At 31.9% G+C, this 23,606-nt stretch overlaps 1 protein-coding gene across 1 annotated transcript in view; it reads right to left on the bottom strand.

The window, feature by feature from the left end:
- Positions 1 to 10,581: 10,581 nt before the first annotated feature.
- LOC106645715 (myosin alkali light chain 1) overlaps positions 10,582 to 23,606 on the bottom strand; it is a 90,906-nt gene continuing 77,881 nt past the window's right edge. The window contains exons 5-6 of the mRNA XM_089597681.1: positions 11,122 to 11,175; positions 10,582 to 10,992 (exon numbers count right to left, since the gene is read on the bottom strand). Coding sequence (XP_089453807.1) covers positions 11,150 to 11,175 — 26 coding nt within the window. The 3' untranslated portion in view covers positions 10,582 to 10,992; positions 11,122 to 11,149. The remainder of the gene's footprint in view (positions 10,993 to 11,121; positions 11,176 to 23,606) is intronic.

Genomic DNA, 23,606 nt, shown 5'->3' with positions numbered 1-23,606 from the left:
GACTTTTGTACAGGTTAAATGTGCTTTTCTCACTTTCAAATTAAGGTTTTAAGCTTCATGTAACGATTGGGTTAGGAAAAAAATTAGTTACAATACTATTAGTCCCTCAAAAACGTGTTATTTGCCAGATTTTATAGGATTATAATCGTTTCAAGCGTAAAAAAATAAAAACAGGTTTTTCCCCGTAAGGCCTATGTTAATTTTCCCCGACTCGGCTATATATATCGCGAAAGTCACGTGACGTGTTGGGATCCCAATAGTTTATATAGGCACGAACCGACTTGACACAATGGCAAAGGCGGATAGCAGAAGGCACTGAAGAGGTGAAAAGATAATGTGCACACGCATATGCGTCTGACCGTCAAAAAAAAAATACAACTACAATACAACACTTGGCCACTACATATACACAGATGCAAATATTTGGCATAAATCTCATATATAGATAGATAATCAGTGTGCATTTAAGAGCACGGACCTCGTAGAAGCGCCCTGCTCAGTGGACGTAAAGAAATCCAGCGGCTGCACATTTGTCGCTTTACGTCTTACTATGCGGACGTAAACAACAAACTTTACCATCGGGGATGACGAAAAAGCAAATAAAGCCTTTAGGCCGACGGCTGATTTCTGACAAACAAAAATTAAATTTATTTGTTTGTAGAACGAATCTACGAGTTCCGCCCTTCACTTATAGAAGTTCAAACGTAACAATTTGGCATCCCTTGGAAAATTAAGGCTTTTGTTTTACTTAGAGTACGCTTTAACCAAATCAAAATTTTTTATTTTTTATTTTTTTTTTTTTCTTACCACTTTATTTCGTTCTCCTTTTTCTTTCTCTAAATTTCCTTATTGTCTTCCTCCATCTATTTTCAAAAATTTTTTCATAATAGATCAGACACTTGAGGATAAAAGCAAAGTAGTAGATGCAGCTACAAAGGTACAGTTACTCGAACAATACCATAGGGCGAGGAAAGCCGACAAATCACTTGAATTCTTTGAGTTATCATGTAACGTAGCCCTAAATAATTCGGCTTTACGTATCAATCAAGCTGCCTTACACATACCCATATGTAGTGGTCAAAATACACCACTCAGAGATTTCTTGCAAGATGTGACTACTTGCTTACTTCTGTATTCACTAAACGCATTAATAGGACCAATAAAAATAAATAAATGAACTATCTAAAATAACAAACACGATACAGAAAAAATAGTTATTTTAGTAGTGCCAAGCATAATTTCTAATCAAGTTAACTCAATTCTAGTCACATTATCTAGTTTTTTTTATTCAAGTATTGTCGAGGGAGTTTAATTTTTTCTTTAAAAAAAACGCATGGCAATACTTACTGCAAGGTGGTGTGGAAACAGTGTCATATTATCCGCTGTATACGTATGTAAATAAATGATAAAAACAAATTTTTTTAACTTAAAAAGCCAGTTGATTTAGAAGTAAAAAAATCATTATAAACTTCCTGTACCAAAACACTGATTCATGTTTATCATAACATTATTAAATAACAAATCAAATTTACAAATCGCTCAGAGATTTCATTTTTTAATTTAATAAAGCAAGTGGCTAATACTAAGTAACCTTGATAGCTTGAAGATTTTCTTTAATTATTAATTAAAGCAAGCACCGAATTTTAATCACCTGAGAGTGCTCAAAAATTTCAGATATTAATTAAATACAGAGATCGTCTAATTTCCAGTGACCAAGAGCGCTTGAGGGTCTTATTCACTATCCTACATGATGGGAGCACCTCATCCTTAATAATTAAACTTATAGCGATGCGCTGAAAATGAGAATAAATATTAATCTTTAAAAATATAAGATCTTTAGACTGTACTATAAAAAGAAAAAACTATTTTAATGAAATAAATAATGTTAATAAGGAAACATGAACCTAGAGATATTACCATAATGCAAAAGCCATGAATTGTATTTCCACACTTTCGGATGTTTTCTTCGTATTACTTCTCGCAAGTGACACATAACATCAAGATAATACTTGTTATTGGTCGTTAAAAACTCCTGATGCATAACGCCACGGTAATCGAAGAAAACAGTGAGCAAAACTTTGACATTTAATCGAACTTGGCATGCTTTTTGAAAAAAACTTCTTTAGGCACATCTTGTATAGAGAGCTTACCCGTTAAATAAGCTAGCGAGCCAACGCTGGCGTGTATATATCTGTAGATATTATCTCCGTACCAGCCACCACTGACTGCAGAGCAAAAGATCTGCTTGTCCGTCTCCCTTTTTCTCTCTCGCATGCGCACAATGGTTCGTCAAGCCGCAGTTACTATATATTTATTTTTATTCATCATCACCTTGGGCTCAGACATGGCATTCTTTTACACAAAAATAGTATTAATTAGCTATTGGTGCAAACCTGAGTTATGATCAGATGTTCATACGTATAGACAAGTATGAATACCAAGACCAACTTAATCACACCTATGATCACGTTGACGAAGCGTAAAAGACACAGTTAATCGATCCTCGAATATCAATAGCACAGGTAAAACTATGTATATATATATATACATATATTTGTATAATATAGCCTCTCTCTATACCTACTGCTGCATGGTGGAAATCGTAACGTGGCTGTAATAAAGGCTACGCTGTTCCTTTGTTGGCGTCAATGCCAGTGTGTAGAAACACGTAAGGTTAGGTACGAGCAGTACTTGACGCATTGGCAGTGACAGTCAACGTGAAATAGCTGATCACTGTCCAAGAACATCTTTCCGTTTGGTGTACGTAAGTAAACGTGCATAAAGTATTATATGCGTATGATTTAACGATCCAATAACCTTTGAAAACAAAAAAAAACGCTGTATCACTAAAAGGGAAGAAAAATTGGCTCAAAACAACAATTTTGATGGGTTCTTTAGGGAAACTACATGATTAAGGCACACAAATAGAGAGAGGTTGGAGTTAATTTTCTCGTTTTTTGACTGTATCTTGAAAAGAACTATTAAATAAAATAAATGTATTTCGTATGGCGTGTTCGATAAATTAATGTGGACCTTTTTCAAAGTCTTGGAGAAATTTTTATTACAATATAACTTCTCAAAATTAGACAAACACTGGTATCTTGAAAGGTAAGCCAGATAGGCCATAAATAATTTCACAAAGAGAAAATGAGTATTAAGGTGTAAAAATATGTGATACACGGATTCGCATAAATGATCGTTATAATTCTAAAAATAATAAAAGTGGTATCTTAAAAGAAAAGTTACATCCTACCTTTCCTACCTATAAATTGATTGATTTCATGTTCTCTACCAGGTGGTATAAGAATAATTTTCACATGACCAAAACCTACATTTTTGTTATCAATTTTGATATTAGTAGAAATAAAGCACGGGTGAATTTCAAAATTAAAATATAAATATTTATATAACGAATTAAATAAAAAATTACAACTTCACAACGAAAAATAGCTGTGTCTATTATTTTCCTCAATCTCAATCAGATAGAGTGGATTTCTTTACTTTTAAAGTAGCCAAAATTTAAAAAAAATTTAACTCGTCTGATACAAAGATTCCAAATAATAAATAATTGATTGTACACATATTTGATGTCATGTAAAATGCACGAAAAGAACAGTACCCACATGTAGGATGCGAAAGTAAAGTAAGTCTCAGATCTTATGCGAAGCTTAGGGTGACAATCAACGTGAGATCTCAGGCTTTTTTACTTAATTCTGTAGGGTGGATACTATTTTTTACCAATGCTGCACCGATGGACGAAATTTTTGTAATGAGATAAAAGTACCTTATTTCGGTATAGTGTGGTAAGATTTTTTGTTTCGTTCTATATTACATGACTAACAATTCGTACATGTATTTATACATATACTATAGCAAATATGGAAGTAATCAAAGTGCGCGAATTGCGTATAACACAAGTAGTATATTAAAGTATACATTGTATTTTCGCGCGCGTGCTCGAATACGTAATAGTACTAAAAATTTAACTTTTTTAATAACTCATTCTTGAAGACCAATTGAAATTAGGTATACTATAATTTTCTCAGTTTCTGTTACACCGAGTTGAATAACATACGAGTTGGAAGTTTTGCTTCTGCTGGGGGTGACGAGACCTACACCTGTGATTTGGTCTTGGCTCACCTAGGCTTTTCTGTTGGGACGATTGAGGTTTTAATATTGATATCATAACCATGTACTCATAATTTGTTACCAGTTATGACCCTTGTCAACAAATCAGGATCATCATTGATGTCTCTCAATATCTCATGAGCGATACTCATGCGATGGTTCATTTGGTCATAAGTAAGCAGTTTCTGAAAAATCTTCACTGACACTTGTCTTACACCCAAAACGTTCGAGAAAATTTCATGGCACTATCTAACCGATTGTTTTTCCACATGGAATCACATATAGAATTACCAATTCAAAACTCTATATGTAATGCCAAAGATGAAATCATATGTCATGTCACATGGCTCTCCCAACGTTCTTATAGAAGTAATCACACATAGAATTTCGTCTTACGTCTTTTTTCAAGTGGGATTTCACTCAATTTGATGTTTTTGTCGTGAGTACCATTTACAGTATTCACAAAAGATGTTTATCAGGGTGGTTAAATCAATAAGTTATGTTTTAATTTTATATATGAATTAATAATTAAAAATATCCATAAGCTTATGCATGAATAGGAGCTCATTTTATGCATGAATTTGGATATAGCTTTGTACAAAAGTTCTTGTATAAGTTTTTGCATAATTATATTAATTATATTCATAAAATTATGTTTAAAAATACATATAAATTTCTCGTTCGGGATGGATATAGTAATACATGGCATATGTTTCATGTTGTGGCTTTAGTAATGGTTTACGTATACGTGTAGATGGACTAGATCACACAGAAATGTCTTAATGTATTTGTCACTTGTTTAACATTATCTGTCCTCACTTTAAAATTAATAGAGATACTGTTTAAAGATAACACTTCTGACATGTATGAGTATGAATATGTCGTAATAAAAGTTATAACTACAAATTACAAGGTAGCCTTTAAAATGGTTTCTTATGTAACTATAATGTAACCATTTTAAAGACTGTCTTATAATTGTTGGCCATAACTTGTAGTTGAAGAATTAGAATGCCAACCAAGTAATTGAGTAAATCATAAAGAAGTAGAAAGCTTAATATTATAAATTGTGTGGATTCTGTTTCGTGAAAACCATCACTGTTTTAATAAAATTTCAGATACATTTATTTGTCTATAATTTGTCGCTTATGACATTTTAAAATTAAAATAATTTAGACAGTTTTGGTGTACTTTCTGCACTCTGCTATAATATTGTCTATTGATACATATTATAATGAGTAGTTTCTTAAATTCACAAGTAGTAAATACTGATCATTGAACTTCTTCCGCAGTAGTACGTCTATTTTAATTGTGCTCAAAAATACTATATCAGCAATTAACCTACATATTATAGCGTCATTGCCACTTTTATCAGTTGTGTTGGTATTAATCTTGTTGTTGTGTATTTGTATTTAGGAATTGAATAAGGTGTACACTGAGGATGTGACTTAATAATACATTTATTCAATGCTCCTAACTATATATGTGCACTGGTTTGCAGTTACACGCGGACTGCTCACTACTCGCTCGCTTTACATTCTCGCACTTGCTACCCGTTCACACTTCTATGCCCTACGTTCATAAACCTGCACAGACATAATCTTCGCGTTCGCTTATGTGCGTGTAAGCATCGACTCTCACCTAACACTTTTCCCGACGTAGAATGCCTACCTTCGTATCAGATAGTGTTTAATGTGTAATGTAATCCTTTAAAAGTGTTTGAATTTGCCGTTTTCTTACCGAATTTACGTGAATTGATCTTGCTGTATGAAATTCTTCGTTAGTCGCATCATTATTTTGTTGCGGCATATCTTTTTTTAGTCTTTTTCTCTGTCCTCTGGCTCGTCTAACAGATGGACTAATGTCTTTTCCTGACTCTGTAGAGACATTACTGTCTATAAACAAGGTTGACTCTGAAGATCTTGAAGTGTTAGGATTATTCGTTATTGCTTTTGGTTCTTTACGCGTCATTGCCATCTTTTCCTCCGGAACAAAAATTATGGAAAAATTTCTTTCTCTTGTACATTTCTAATACGTTGCAATTGATTTATGTGTCTCAACTAGACTCTCACGTCATGTAATTTAATTTCATAATGTAATTTACCTGTTCGATGCACTATTTTATCAGAAATCCATTTTTCTTTTTCTCCATACTTTCTTGCCGCCACGCTATCTCATACTTAAATTCCTCCATATTTTTTATTGTCATTAAATTCCGCTGCTTTTGTAATTTCACTTGGTTTAATTAAACCTAATCTACGTCTTATTTTTCTACCGAACATTAATTCTGTTGGCGGAGCCCCTGTAATTGCATTTGACGACATTGTGCTGGAATCAATTGCATATCTAATTTAAGATTTTCTTTAGGCTGTAATTTTCCTAGTGCTAATTTTATCGTTTGCACGTATCTTCTGGCTTGACCGTTCGTTGCTGGGTGAAATCGAGCTATTATTTTATGTACAATACCATTGGTCTTAAGAAATTCTTGGAACGTTGTGGAAGTGAAAGTCATACCATTATCAGATACTAAAATCTTTGGAATTCCAAATCGTCCAAAAATTTATGTACAAACAGTAATCGTCGATTCACTTAACATATCGTTTACGACATACACTTCTGGCCACTTCGAAAACGCATCTACTAAAATGAAAAAATATTTTCCAAGAAATGGTCCGGCAAAATCTATATGGACACGATCAAAAAGTGGTTTTGCTGCTTCCCAAACATGTATATCTGTTTTGACCGGATAATTTTTGTATTTTTGTCATTGTAAGCAGTCTTTTGCAATTTTTTCTATATTGTTACTTATATTTGGCCACCAGCAATGCCCTCGAGCTAGACCTTTTATTTTTACTCATCCAAAATGACCGTTATGTAATTCTTGTAAAATCGTATTCTAGTATGGTATTTGCATCAACCGATAAAGTCTCAAAAGTATTTATATAGAATAAATTGATGGTGTCGATGTTTTCTTCTGTAGTAATTACACGTAGTCTAGATAGTCCGTCTGTATTGCTATTATTCTCCAATTTTTGGTACTCAATAGTGTATTTAAAACCATGTAGAAATATTGCGTAATGTTGCATTCTCATTTCACTGTAACGTGGCAATTCTTTGTTTTTTGCAAAAATTGTTTAAGTGGCCTGTAATCCGTAATTAATGTAAATTTCTTCCCATAAAGGTATTGATAAAATTTTTTTATAACACGAACAATAGCATACGCTTCTTTATCTATCTGACTATATTTTCTCTGTGTTGTATTTAACGTTTGTGAAATGTATTGTATTGGCCTTTCGGTCCCATCAAGAAAACGATGGGATAATACTGACCCGACACCGTATGGGCTCGCATCCGTTGCCAGTACGAGAGGTAAGTTTGGGTCATAATACGTTAAATGTTGTTTACTAGTAAAAGCTTTCTTTGCTCTAAGAAATGCCTTTTTCTGGCGGTTTGACCACGTAAATTTATTTTGTGTACGTTAAAGTTCATACAAAGGTTCTAAAATTAAACTTACGTTTTTTATGAATCTACCGTAACAATTAACAAATCCAACAAAACCTTGTAATTCTAAAATATTTGTTGGTCTTTTAATTATTTTTATCGATTCTCATTTTTGTGTATCTTTGTGAAGTCTGTTTTTATCTATTACGTAATCGCAGTAGTGTATTCTTGAAGCAAAAAATTCACATTTTTCTCGACTTATTTTTATATTATATCCATCCAGTACTTTAAAAACTTCTTCTACCCTTAACATAAGCTCTGTAAAATCTTTAGTTGCTTTTTGAATATCGTCTAGGAAAACTTCAACGCCTTTAATACCACGAAGTATGCTTTCCATTTTCTCTTGCCAAATAGCTGGTGCTGGGGCTACACCGTACAATAACCGATTACATTTAAATAGTCCCCAATGTGTAATAATCATTAATAAGTTAGCACTCTTATCATCGACTTGTAATTGTAAATAAGCTAATTTAAAATCTAATTTTGCAAACGCAGTACAACTCGCCATTTCTGAGAAAAGTTCTTCTACTGTACGTAACGAAAATTTATTTATTTTTAACTATGAATTTATTGTAATGCTATAATTTCCACAAATTCTTACTTGGTTATTTTTCTTAAGCACAGGTACAATAGGAGTTGCGAAATCTGAAGTGTCATCTTTTTCTAAAACTCTTTCTTTAATGAGTAAGTCTAATTCTTTATCTGCTAAAGGAATCAATTTAAACGGTAAAGCCTTGGGCTTAAGAAAAACAGGTTTAACGTCTTCTTTAGTATCAATGACGCTTGAATTTCGTGTATTGTGCTTATATTTTCGTTTGGAATGTTTTTGTATTTATTTAATAATTTCATGGTTAACGTATTCTTTTGCGTTTCTGAAATATCTACTTGTAAAATTGAATCAAATAAGACATTTGTTCCGTTTTCTCTGATAATTTTTTTTATCCATTCGTGCCCCATCCATGGCAATCGTTCGATATTTGTAATGTATAATTTTCCTATACTATAAAAATTTTCGCACTTGAAATTTACTGTAATGTACCCTATAACATTTTTTTTTCGTTTACAGTACGTAATCAGCTGTAGATCTGTTCGTAGCACCAGTGTTCCTGGAAAAAGTTGTTTTGCCTGCTCTCTTTCCAAGAGCGTTTTCTGTTTCGACGCTTAGGACCTCAATGCAATCTGTATCCACTGCTGTCTCTTCTTCTTCCATTGCATGTGGCGAATTTTTTTTCTTCAAGCATACATTCGCTAAACGTTATTGTTTACTACAGAAATTGCACTTCATAGTCCCTGGTAACTTATACACTTATACGTATTGGCTTTATGATCGGCGCCACACCGATAACATTTCAAATTCTTCGAATTTGAATCACTACTTGTAGTATTATTGTTGCGAGTGTTAACTTGCTTGCCCTTTCAGTCATGACTTTGACTTGACTTTAGTTGTGATGCACGTTGCTTGTAATTGCGTGTACTTGTGTTGTTGTAGTTAACTTTTACCGTATTTTAATGTAATGTATTTGCTTCTTTCTTGGAAAGTTTCATTGCTAATTCTACTTGTAAAGCCTTTGTAAGGGTGACTTCTTTGGTTTCTAAAAGCCGGCCTTGAATCCGGTGATTTAAAATACTGTAAACAAACTGGTTTCGTAATGCGGTTTCTTGAAAACTTCCGAAATTGCATGTAAGACTCATCTCTGTAAGAGTATTTGCGTAGTTTTGAGTATCTTCTCCTGGAAACAGTCTTCTGCTTGTAAATTTGAAATTTTCTGCGATCTTGAGTACTGCTGGAGTGTTTAACTCCTTTAATTTTTCCTTCAGAGTGTCGTATGATTTTTCGTAATAATTTCCCGCTCCAATATTGTTGCACAAATTATTGAATGTGGTTTCGCCTATGTAATCTAGTAAGTGCGGAACATTTTCTTCTGGTGTTAGATTCATGATTGAGAAAACTCCTTCCAGTCTCTGTAGCCATCTACACCATTCTGAAGTTCCTGGGACGAAAGGCTCCACGTGTAATGATGGAGACTGCATGTACGTAATAGCAGTTGTAGTCGTATTTGTAGGTATTGTAAATTGCCCCGTTGTAGTCATTTAAGCTCACAAGACGAGAATTTTTAAGTTTAATTACACTGACTGAAATTAACAAGTCGTGCTACCCAAAGGCGCACGGCATGCTACAAAAGTTCACTGCACTATGTCAGCACTTCATGCTGCCACGATACTTTACTCGAGATCTTGTGCACTTCAAAAAATCCCATCCTCGTTGCCATTTGTTGTGTACTTATGTTTAGGGATTAAATAAGGAATACACTGAGGATGTTACTTAATATTCCATTTATTCAGTGCTCCTTACTACATGTGTGCACTGGTTCGCAGTTACACGCGGACTGCTCGCTGCTTGCTCGCTTTACATGCTTGCACTTGTAACCCGTTCACACTTCTATGCTCTACGTATAGTGGAGGCCGTTTTATTTGTTGAGCGGGAAGTATAAAACTTACCAATGAAAGAGGTTATATGACCGAATCAGCCAATGGGAATTAAATGTTTGAACTTCCCGCTCAACGAATTAAACGGCCTCCACTGTACGTAGACCCGCACACACATACTCTTCGCGTTCGCTCATGTGTGTGTAAGCATCAACTCTCACCTAACACTCGTTTTCTAAAAGTGAGTTATTTGATTTTTAGCTATAATGTTATTTATAATTATAAATTTCTATCAATGTTTCTAAAGTATTCCGTTATTTCAGGGGGAGTAGTAAAACAATCTTTGGAGACTTCATTAAGCCAATAAATGATAAATCTAGAACTTAAATCTTATCTGACGTTGTTAGTTGATTAATTAATGAGCTTTGCGAAAAACTAAATAGAAGGTTGTCTTTCTCTTTATCAGAAATGCTTTAAATAGGAGGGGTATTAAGTATGAATACATATTTTTAGAGTAAAAGACGTAACTTTTGAAATCTGCAATTTCATTTTTTATTAACTTCAAAGTACTCTAAACAATATCTCACTTACAATAAAACCACTTTAAATTTCATACTTACTACTTTTTTTTCGACATGCTATAGTTTAGAGTAGTTTATAGAAGGATTTGTTTAAATAAATTTTATTTAGCAACCAGTTACAAAATTAATGTGCAACTAATGACCAGTGAAAATTCCTCGACTAACAGGCATCTTTTTCCGTACTTCAAAAGTTTTTTGTCGTAGAAAAAATTACTTTGCTATTGATTATGTTAATTTCTTTATGCCTAAAAAGTATCAGCTGGGTTTCAGGAACATGTAAGCTTCTGCTAGAGTTTGTTCCAATTCAATTCTGATTTTTTTATGAATATTTTAACTCGAATAGCACTTGCATTTGGAACTGTAAATAAAAAGAAACTATTATTTTATTATAAATAATGAGAATACCATATTTTACTTTAATTTAGTTTAAGCGAGCAGCAAAATTCTACGTAAATTTTAAGGTTCAAGAATAAAAGTAGTAACTTACGATTGTATATGTGACAACAGTACTGACTCTAGGACATCAACTTTTTCACGAAAGCTGTAACATTAAAATAAAATAAATATTCTATGATTTATTTCAACTGTAGCTTATCATTATCAATTGTAAGTATTAAAAATTTATTATGATGAAGAAAAATTTTTCAATAGCTCAAAATAAATTTTTTCAAGTATATAAAAAATTTGGTTATTCTTTTAAAATAAAACAAGAATAAATAAACTAGCTTAAGAAAACTCTTTCACACCCTTTCAACACTAAAAGTCAGTGAAGGTGTTAACCAAGATCCTCCATACACACTTACAGCAACTCAAGGAGGTTTGATAGTTGTAATATTTATTTAATGGCAGAGGGTGCATAGGACCCCCCTTCGCCACAATGCAAGGAGCTTTGCTACATATCATCGACAATGGTTGACAGCTCTAATTTAGTTTTTGATTCATTCTATGTGTTCTAAAAATTAACGTACATTTGTGGGTCTTCTCAGCCATATAGTTATTAAGATGTTAAAAAATAAAAAATAAACTAGTTAGCACGGGCTGTTATGGGAAAATTTGTATGACTTAAAAATAACATACTTTAATAAAGGTTAAAGAAATCGAAAAAAAATACATTCCGATACTTTAAACTACGGATTCGTATAAACCTTTGATTTTTATCTGTATCCATACTAATTAGAGAGAAAATCAGGATTTATTAAAATAAAAATAAAAACTTTAGTAAGGTTTATACGATTTATGAATTTATGCCATAGGAATAAATTGTATTACGTTCTGTTGGTAATACCGTGAGCTTCCCACACTCCTGACCCAACTTCACCACCGCACTGGAAGATTGTATTGACCCTCTTAATGGCTGCGTATACACGCTACGAAAATTCACGCGAAGGAACTCTGGTGTTAGAGCTGTGTTATATACCCTTTTATTAATTTAGCTTTGAATCTTGAATTATTTAATAAACTAAATCAAACGATTTGAAGCTTTCAAAACACTATAATATTATATAAGAATAGCAGTCAAAGAAAGTATTACTAAATCCTACTTTATGTTGTTATGACATAAGCTTTAAGAAATTTCAACAGAATTAAGTTGGAAAATATTAATTTATGTAATTGATCCAAAACAAAAATAATCTTCAAATATTAATGGTAATATATAAAACAGTTCAAAGAAAAACAATAGTAAGGAAGATTATTGTGAACCACATTGATAATAACTATTTAATGCTAGTAGTGTATATGAAAAGGTAACAAAAAACGTTTACAAAAGACACAAAGATTGAAAATAGCGTGACTTATATGTCAGTGGGAAAGAGAAGCTTTATGAAGCTTATCAAAATATACATAATTATGAGTTGGAGGTGACAGAAATTTATGGCCAGTTTGATAACCCAATAAGAGAATATAAGCAACATGCTTCTCCAAAGTAACTTTTCAGACACATATAAAGAAACTGTCTACTTTATTGTAAGCTGATGGTAACAGGAATAAAACTACACAGTACTTTATTTCAAAAGTATGACAAAAGAAAAAATGTGTCAATAGAAATGAAAATCTTTTTATTACATCTGAAAGTTCAGAGGAAAAACCAATCCAAGAATCAAGAAAGATAAGGAAATAATGTCACCAGTGTGGTAAATAAAAATACTTAGAATACTTATATCATGTAACAAAAGAAAAGAAAAACTGTTTTATTTGCCATGAGATGCATGATAAAATGATACCTATATCTATTATAACAGATTCTGATAATCCTTTTTATAGTCAGTTATATATATATATCCCTATATTATATAGTTATTTATGTGCGGCACTCTACATATCCCCCCCACAGCCCCCCACATACCCTCCACAGCCCTCCCACAAATAAGCTGAAATTCGACGTTTTCATCAATAATTTGACATTTTCTAACTTTTTCTTTAGACCCCCCACAGCCCCCAACACAATTTTGCCTGTCCCTCCACAGACCCCCCACACCATTTTTCATACATCATGTCATGTATACTTATTAAATGATAAAACATCAATAAGTGACTTTCAATTATTACCCTAAATGTTGCTGATTTATCTAGAAAAATCATCAAGTAAAGTCTATAAATTATGTAAAAATCTCTTTCCAAACAATATTTTCTATTTCTGTATTTTTTTGACTTTCTACTTAAATGAATAAATTATTTTTATCTTAGCATTTTTATAAAGCCACATATCATTGACAATGAGAAGATAAGAGTCTTTTTAAACACAAACCTACATTATCGAAAATTTGACCTTGGAATTTGTTTATTGTCATAGCAAATGCCACAACGATTGGAAATTGTTTACGATACAAAATAAACGGTAATGTTAAGGAGTAATCTGTGTCTGACGTTATTCTTGGAATGAAGACCCTATTTCCAATTTTGTCTCCAGTTATTATTTCTCCTTCTATTTTATACTGTAATAATTTTGTGATTCGTAAACGTGTTCCATTACAGAGTCCATCTGATATACTTAAATTTCTCAGTAACATCACTATTGTACCAGCTTTTAGATTTAGTTCATAAGGTGGTAATCCTTCACAAATATTGTTCAACATTTGCTCCGGAAAATTCAATTAAATTTTATCGTCTGATTTATCAACCCCTTTATAAGTTGCGTTATCTATACTATAGTAAGTTTTAATTTCTTCATTTATTTTTATAGAATTTTATTATTCAAATGAGAGGTGTTCTCGTTATACGATGTAAGTATAAAACTATTCATCAAACAATTGTAGATATTAGAAAATATTTGAGAACATTCATCACTTGAGATCCAATTTTCAGAAATGTTAAAAGTTTTTATTTCCCTTTCCCAATTTTTAATAATAATTTTAAAATTCCTTTATTGTTAGAACAAGTATTGATTTCTAATTTTAAAATTTAGAATGAGTTCCATAAGAATGAAGATTTAATAGTTTGTTCAAGTATAATTTTTCTATTACCTTTTTTTATCACTGGGAGAATCTGACGAAAATCACCTCCTAAAATAATTCACATACTTCCAAAATATTTTTCACTATTACATAAATCTCTTAACGTTCTGTCTACTATTTCCAATGCTCTTTTTTGAATCATTAAGGCCTTATCCCAAATAATTAAATCAACTTCCCTTAATTTTTTTTTATCTGACTCGAATTCTAAAAATGCACTCTCTATATTATTAAGATCTAAAGAAAGTCCAAAAGTTTAATGACTGGTCATCCCCTTTGGAAGCAAAATTGATGCTATGCTAGTCTATGCCATTGACATAATTTTTTTATTTTGAGAAATAAAAAAAAAATTAACGTTTTATATTAATAAGTTTTTCCTGACCCTCGAGAACCATTTATAAAAAAGATGTTATTTTTTTGTTCGGAAATATGAAATATATTTTTCTGGTCATTATTCAAACTTTTATACATCAAGTTAAACGTTTCTTTGCTGAAACGTATTTCATCATCTATATCTTCTTTTTTACTCTCCATTTTTTTTGGTGAAGGTAAATTAAAGCATCCACGTTATTTATCTTCTGATTCTAAAATTTGGTTAATATGTAAAAGAGCTAAACTATCTTTATTATTAAGCAAACCCTTCTTAAAAAATTCTTTGTATTTATTCCATATTTTATCACCTTGAACGTTTGTGAAATTAAAAACCAAGCAATAAATTGTCCTAATTGATATGGAAACATAACAGCAGTTGCTTCTTCAAAAATATCATCGATTTTTTCATCATGGTCTATTAAACCCATTGCAATTGTAGTATCTTTAAAAGTTTCATAAGTTATTCCTTCATATGTTCTAATGTCTTTGAACAATGTCGAACCAGTTACTTTATTTAATAAAAGTTTTAAAAAAAATCTTTCATGATCTTTTGGAGATACAATGTTTAATCGACTAATTGCAATATTTTTTATTATATTTTTCCTTTAAGATTACTTTTTAGTGTAAGATTACTATTTAAATTTCCATATGTTTGAATATCGTTGTTCGAGAAATTAACTATATAGTAAACATGTAATAAATTTGAGAAGCTTTTAATTTTAATACTTGTACTATAAGTCTCATTTTTTGACATTATGTTAATATATTTATCACTACTTTTCACATTTTGATAATAATCGTTTCCTACTATAAATTTATAATAATTTTGCCATTTATTTACAACATTATTGATTACTAAAGAACGAGCTCTCAATTGAAAATCTTCGTCACTACACAGAAAATCAGAAAAAGTTCTGAATAAACAATTTCCGTCCCCTTTTACGCTAACTTTTATATTGTTCATTTTAAAAAATTTTAAAAATACTTAGTTTAATTTTAAATTAAATTTTAATAGTACAAAGTACAAACGATTGTTCCAATTCACAGTGTGAAACACTGTGAAGAAATTATTTTCATATTTGTCATCGAATCTGAAAATGAAAAATTCTTTCTAACCACTTACATTAATTAATAAAATATAGAATGCATAATAGTCACAAAAATAATATAAAGTATATGTTATATAAAATTTAAATAATTTATATGTGATTGAAGTGATTACGACTTTTCGTTGTTTAGAATTTAATCATTAAAAAAATAATGTATACCTTTTTTCTCTAAACATCACGGAGAGTTCTAAAAAAAACTCTTAACGCACCACAATAGTACCTTCTGGGTGGTGTGGAAATTTACTGATAAATATATAACTAATGTTTAACGATGTAGATCAAAAACTCTTCTTCCTCACGAAATTCTGGGCACCAACCTCTTCCCACTGGCAGATAAAATTTAAAGACTCTCCTTTTAAAATAGATTAGTAAGGGGTTGGCGCGCGGAGTGGGTAGGGGGGTGAAGCCATATTAGTATATGTATGATGACTTAACTTTTGGAGAAAAAGTTTGTAAAAATAGCTTGTTCTTATAAATTCTTTTTTTTAAGGATAATATTTTTATTTATATCCGTTTTATTTGTTGACACAATTTTTTCCAAACTATTATTTTTTTATCTTATTTTACTATTTGGGACACTACAGTTTTTTTTGTTTTTTATAAGAAATTGTTATATGAACATTATCTTTCAACTTTTTTTTAAAATTAAAATAACTTTTGTTCATACTTTTCTTTAGTTTTTCCTCAATTCTAACATTCTTATGTTACTATCAGTCATAACTTCTGCTATCAATATTACCAGAAAAAAGCGTTAAATTGATATTACTTAAATTACTTTCAATACCATCATTGAAATCAAAATTTTTGTATTTAATTGTCACAAAAACATCATAAATGTCAACAAAATTTCTTTATCGAATGTCTGTTACCAAACGTACATTGCTTTTCATGAAAATATTTATATGCAATATACGTTACTTTTTAAAGTATAAAATGTCATGCCTTATAATTTAAGACTAAAAATAAAGTAGTTATGATAAATCTTACAACTTTTATTTTGAGATAGAATTAAATTGAATTGAATTTATTATTAAGATAAAAAGCTCAAGGCCTTATATTGCGTATTATACAAAGTATTGGGGGATTGGTGTGCAATGCACGCAGGTGGCTGAAGCCCCACTGGGGTATGTGTGTATGGGCGAAATTAAATCATTGGAGTGTAAAATTTATTGTGTGCCATACGTTGGGATTCCGAGCAGAGGATATAGTAATGGATTCAAAAGGAGATGAACAGGGAATGGTTGAAACAACACTTAAACTTTTTTTACAAGTAAATTACAAATACTTTATAATGAAGCACTTAAATTTTACGTTACAACAGGTAATTACTCTCAATATTTACTCAACTCATTAGATTTTAATTATGTTGAGTATTGTAAATGATGTAAATACATAACTACGCACGGTAGTAACTCAAGACTATTAGGTTGTATGAGCGAGTGAAGTGGACTGACTTTAGCAACAGCGAGCTGCAAGAGCTTCACATCTATAGAGTATAGTGTGCTACTAAAGTGTATGGAGTACATGCGAGTGTGCTCACGATGAATGCAGTCAACTCGTGTCAATATAAGCCCTGAGATTAAAATTTAATTAGTCACTGTTAATTTTCAACAAACTCCTCAGATTAATTAAATAGAGGTTATTGTAGTGATGTGAAACAGTCACTATAAATTAAAAAAAATAAAAAACTCCGTTCTTCTTGGATTCATCTACTATAGTTTTAACGCAAGTAGATAAAACAAAATAAAGATATTGAATCTACTGTTTAGTTAAACGTGAACTGCATGTTCATTTACACCAATATTTATTAGTAATGCACAAAAAAAATTTTCTCTGAAACATCTTTTTCAAAAGGTTTGATGGGCCTGAGTTATAAGCTTTCAACGGTTTAGGGGTGGTATGTTTACTTATGCACTGGAACGAGATACGGAGGTCTTTATATCAAATAATGAGCAGAAGTCAAAGGACTTAAATCATCAGGGTCGTCGTAAAGATGAACTAATGGCCTAAAACTTAAGCAGGCTTCTATCCGACATAAAACAGTAGAAAATTCAAAGAATGTCAATATTTACTCACCTTTAACACGTTTCAAGTGAAAGTTTGTCGATTCTACCGTCACTTTCCACAACCCCTCAAAATGAAGGGTTGCAGGGGTTCAAGTGCCAACGAGTACCAAAATCTTTTATATCATGAAAGAAGGAAGACTAACTATCTCTGTCACGCCATGTTTTCCTTAGCTTATAGCTTGACCCAGCAAAGGTAGTACCTTGATCACTGTATACATCAGTGAATTGATCACGTCTGGAAAAAATCGTGTGAAAGACAGCAATAAAAGCTTCAGTGGAGGAATCTTTAATTAACTTTAAATAAATTATCCTGGTGACCAGACAAATAAAAACTGTCATATAACCTTCCAGAGTACCCTTTCCACGATGTTTGGTCATAAGTATCGGAAAGGGTCCCGTGTGGTCCACACCAGCTTTTTGAAAGGGTAGACAAGAGACATCGCATGAGCTAGGTAAATCGCTCACGAGTTGAGACTCAGTATTAGACATGTATTTTTTGCAAGGTAGAAAACGTGAAGTTACGGCACTAACAACTTGACGTCTGCGTAAGATCCAAAACTCATTGCGGATTGTGACTAGCGTCAATTAGACGCCCTCATGAAGCGTAAGCCTGTGATAATATTCAATTAGAAGAAAAGTCAAGTAATTTCTGTTAGACAAAATTATATGACGCTTAATGTCTAAGACTAGTAGTGCCCAACTAATACGAACACCAACTCTAATAATAAAATTTTGAAGAAATGGCCTTAGACTATGTAAACTAAAAGAGTGAGGAAGTGATAAGCTTTAACATGGTAGTAGGTCTTGGATTTCACTTAACGCTTGAGAATTGGTTGGTAAATAAGTCTGTTGATTCTGGTAAATATTAACAAACCAATAACATTTGTTAATTTCTGGTATAGTTCGATACAGAGTAGTAAGCGTCCATAAAAGACAGAGAGGCTTTTGAAGTAGATCACAGACAGACTTCAACTAAAAGAGTGTTTAACGATTCAGACTCTACCATTTTTTGCTTGACTAAGTTGAAGCATCGATACGAAAAGTAGAGGCCCAAAACTGGAATTCGCAACAGACGTTACCTTTAGCTGCGCTTCAAACGATCAAATGTTGATTATTTTTCAAAAATTGTTTTGTCTGTTTTATTTTTATTTTTTGTAACTTTTTTTTCTGTATATGATTCTTATTACGTATAGAAGACGACACTGTTGTACTAACAGTTTTTCTAATAGATTCTCTCGAATTTCCAGTTATTTATGAATTTTGTAAGTCAAATTCTAAATCTTTTGAAAGCTCAAAAATTCCTTTTACAAGAATCATTAATATAACAAAATTTATATTTGAAAATACGTTGTACACCTCCGACAATAAAATTTACCATCAGACATTTTGCACACCCATGGAGTCACCGGTCTGTCTTCTTTTTGCGAATTTTGTGCTCAACGATTCGGTTAATTTTTGTTGGGGAGTCTTACAAAACAAATACGGTATAGAGCCGCTTTTCTTTTTTACGTGTGTGGATGATTTTATAGCTAGTATATGAAAAGACACTATTAAAATTGTTCTTCATACCTTTAATAATTATGTTAAATATTTACTATTGACTAATAAAATAAAAACCAATTGCTGGATTGCATTTCTAGAATTCATATTATTTAAACAAAGTAATAGGTTAAAAATACTTTGGTTCCATAAAGAAACATGTGGAAACAGACTTTTAAATTTTACGTCAGCCAATACAATACAAGAGAAGATGAATATTATATACAACTTAGTAGACAGGGCTATAAAATTGTCAGAGCGTTTGTTCCATAGTAATTGTATTAAGACTATAAGACAGATGTTGCACGGAAACAAATATCCCACGCATTTCATCAATCAATACATAAAGAAAAGAATATTAATACTAAAGAATCTTTAAACCGTACATTTGAAACATGCCAAAATAACAATATTATAAGTTTGCTATATTTCCCTAACATTTTAGACGAAACCAACCAATATTTAAAACAATTCCAAAAAAGTACTATTCCCGAAATAACGAAAAAATTAAATTACATTGTACAATTAGGAAAGGTAACAAAAAAAATTTAGAAAGCACCAACATGGTGTATCGAATTTCATGCAACAACTGTCCGGCAAAATATACAGGTGAAACAAAAAAAGCATTTGAAGAGAGGAGAAGAGAACATAAAAATAACTGTAAAACCGATTCTGTGGTATCTGTATATCAAATCCCAAACAATCATACTTTCAAATAGGGTGACATTAGAATATTAAATAATAAGCCAAATTGTAAACAAACAATTTCTAAAATGGACCGTATAGTGATGACAATAATATAACTAAAAAAGAGGACTTATACACATTGAGTTACACTTATAAAAGTTTTTTCTATAATATACATTACTGACCACATCTATTAACTTCGATACATTGACCGCATCATGTAACTGTGTAAATATGTGTGCTGTGCTATAAATTGACAACTTCGTATAAAGTGGATGCTTTTGACTGTTTCACTTGTGTGCGAACGAATGTTGTTACGTTCAATAATTTCCTTCAGTGTCTGTAATCAATTTGATCTAAGAGCTTGCTTTTATGTCTATAATTTGTTGGCTTTTGTATTGATTTACTGTTAAATCTTACTAATAAATGAAGCAAAGTCACTAAAACCTTTGTAATCGCTCGCAAAAACTACTGAACCGATTTTGCTGAAATTTTGCACACTGATTCTTAATAATTCCGAGATGGTTTTTGCCTAGTTGTTTTCTTGAACAAGTTAATAACAATAGCTATAAATAAGCTAAAAGTTTTGCTAAAATAAGCCAGCTTTGCAGTTTAGTTCAGTAAGATCCACTAAGTTGCGTTGAGGTAAAATTGAAGTCACCCGCTATCAAAGATAGTGAAAAGTGGTTATAAGATATCCCATCGAATTGTCGATTATCGTAGTCGTTCATTGGCAATACACCAAGAACAGAGCTGTTAGCCGTGCAGCTGGGCATCCCGGCTACCGATGACACTCTTCTTTTATGGGCAAGCGAAATAAATCGGTTGTACCCCGGATCGCTAAGATAACCGAGTGTATTGGAAATGCGGAGACACGCAGCACAATCAGCCACAGCAACAGTGGGGATGAAAGACTAGCAAAAACGTGGCACGCAGGCAGATGATGGCTGTAAGATAAAGAGGCAGCAGCAGCAGTGATATACAGGACTATAATGGCTAGTACTACAGTCTTTCGTCGTGTCACGATACCCAATCAAAAAATAGCAAACGGCTACGAACTCGTGCGAGACGCAACGGCTTGCTAGCCAGCTCCAACGCCTCTTTACTACACCACCATACAGTTGTATAAATAGTAGAAAGAAAAAGCGCAGCCAATGGCTCAAAACAGCTGTGCTTGATAAGTATAGTTATACCTATGTAAACATGGACAGCACACCAGCATACTGTCTGATTCTGCCTGTTAGGTTCTTATAAATAAGCTGTTTTTTCAAATTACATAACTTTTATCAATTTAATGTTATTTCATTCAAAAAATACAAAATTTATTAATGCTCATTTGTTTTTTTATATTTATAAAAATTTATCACACGTACGTTTACCGTCTTGTTTTACAAAAAAAAAAAAATTTGTAATCTTAAATAACTTCAGAATAGTCTAATCTACCATAGTTTCAAGTAGTTTCGTTATTATTTGCATCAACAGGGCAATGTCTTTAATAACGTTGCCTAGTAAATTTGTTTTTTTGTAGGCAAACAACATTACAGATACCTTGAATAAAATAGGTGTACACAGCAGAATACTAACCTCATAAGTGATTTTTAAAAGGATTTTATACATATTGATGCTAAAATCTGTAAAAAGTATTGTAACATGGATTAAAACTTTGCACGATGACTCCTTCAATAGTTTGATATCAGTCATAATAAATGATTTAATTTGTTTAATCAATAGCTGTTTTCTTTAAATTTCGAAAAGTTCTGAAAATTCTATGGAAAATTTTTCTGTTAAGTGTACCTCTATAGGTATATACAATTACTATGTATACATATGTAGACAATCTAGGATTAGTGAGCTTCAAAGAAGTGAGCAGCAGAACCACCGCCATTTGTTGAAAAATCTACACAAGGTGTGTATATCTATACATATACTTTGCACCAAACAACGAATGGAATCCTGTATTAACCTTATGGGTCGTGACAGCCAATCAGCTATTGCCCCACATTTTGCTGCTCACTCCCTTGAAGCTCACTAACTAGAATGTCTAGATAGGGCCGAGCTCTTTTCCCATAATATCACGCCACCATCTAACGCAACGGATTGGCCACACGAGTACCAATGTATGCTAGCTAGAGTGCTTACGTAGAAAATTTCTGATCGGGGTTTTTCGATATTTTGCTGTTACATATGTTATCTTGAAAATTTGTACCTCAATTTTTTATTTTTGAGTTTCTTATCTAATTTTACTTTTAAATTTTCGCGCCATTTGGTGATGCTGAGAAAAAGAAAGAGAGGGAGAGCGCGCGCATGCCTGATACCGTATATTATATATTTATTACTTTCACTGTTGAGAGAGCATGCGTTGGTGGGGGGACGAACAGGAATGAAGGGGGCGAAAAAAAGTGTGACGCTTTCCCCTATCTCCGGTAAGTAAGGGCCCTACATAAGAAGCTTCGTCTTAAAAAAATAAAGGTTTAATAAAAGCCTTCGACACACAAATAAGATTGATAGATAGTATTATAGCAGGAGTCAGTTGAATATCATATACTTAGTTACAGTTAAAGTTTATAGAGAGAAAGGCTTGTGTCATCGCTTACTTTGGCTGTGTGATCAGCGATGTAGTTATAATTGACATTTCTACTCCCCTCTTCATAAGAGCACATTCGGTATACTCCTTCCACGTGTCTTTAAGTATGCGCCTGTATGCTTGTTTCTATGCAAATTCACTTCTTTTTTTGTAGGCACGCACTCTTCGATACGATAGACACCAATTTATTTTTTTCCTCACTACAATTGCTATGAACTCTAGGACAAGCTCGAAAGGTTAACAATAAACATATATGACTTAAAAATCTATCCTATCCGAAGTGACGATAGCTAAGGCAGTTAAGTCGTACGCTGGTTATGAATCGCTTTGAAATTTTGAGATGGATTGAGTCGGCAGATTTAAAAAAAAAATTCTTTTTTTTTAATGCAACCAATCATTCTGTTTAAGTTTTTTTTATGGTTCATTAAAATACGTATACTACGTTAGAAATACTTTACTCTGATGCGTTAAAATAAATATATTTTGAATACTAATTCTTCTGTAAATTTATAATAATAATAATAATATGATTTCTAAGGATATGAATGTCACATTCATACTTTTTTAAACTGCCAATAAATTATAAACATCTATCGGAAGGGAAAAAAAAATGAATGAAGGTACAAGAAAACGTACCTTTATTACAATAACATCAAACATGGGTGTTACCAGTAAAGTAGCACATTCATCCAATTACACATGAATATTTGTCTGCGTGCACATATTATATTTTTTGGCTTGTATTTACATTCCTGACTCATACCTTGTGGTTACATCTACTTGTAACTTACAGTATGGATTTAAAAAAAGGTAATGTTTTAAGCTCATACATAGTTTTTATTAATTTACAAAGGTTTTTTTTCTATTTTTAAGAAATAACTAAGTTATGTGTTTATTTAACTATACAATAATCATAATCTTTGGATTTTCAAATACATACTCGAGTTATCCATAAAAATCGTTTAAAATGCGTATTGATTAAAAATACCGCTCTTAATGAATCAGCTTAAAACTCTCTAAACATTGATTTTCCATATTTTGTCTTTCAAATTTATTAGATATAGCAGTTATACTTATTATATTGATTGGAAGTACTCTTTTAATTTTAATTACAAAATGTTGATTGTAGAATGAATAAAAGTAAGCTTTTATCGATTACTTACCTT

Source organism: Copidosoma floridanum, unplaced genomic scaffold (genome assembly GCF_036245765.1).
Source record: "Copidosoma floridanum isolate Cflo_tuat_1 unplaced genomic scaffold, Cflo_Japanese_pri ptg000004l, whole genome shotgun sequence".
NCBI lineage: Eukaryota > Metazoa > Arthropoda > Insecta > Hymenoptera > Encyrtidae > Copidosoma > Copidosoma floridanum.
This window is presented reverse-complemented; position numbering and strand designations above follow the sequence as displayed.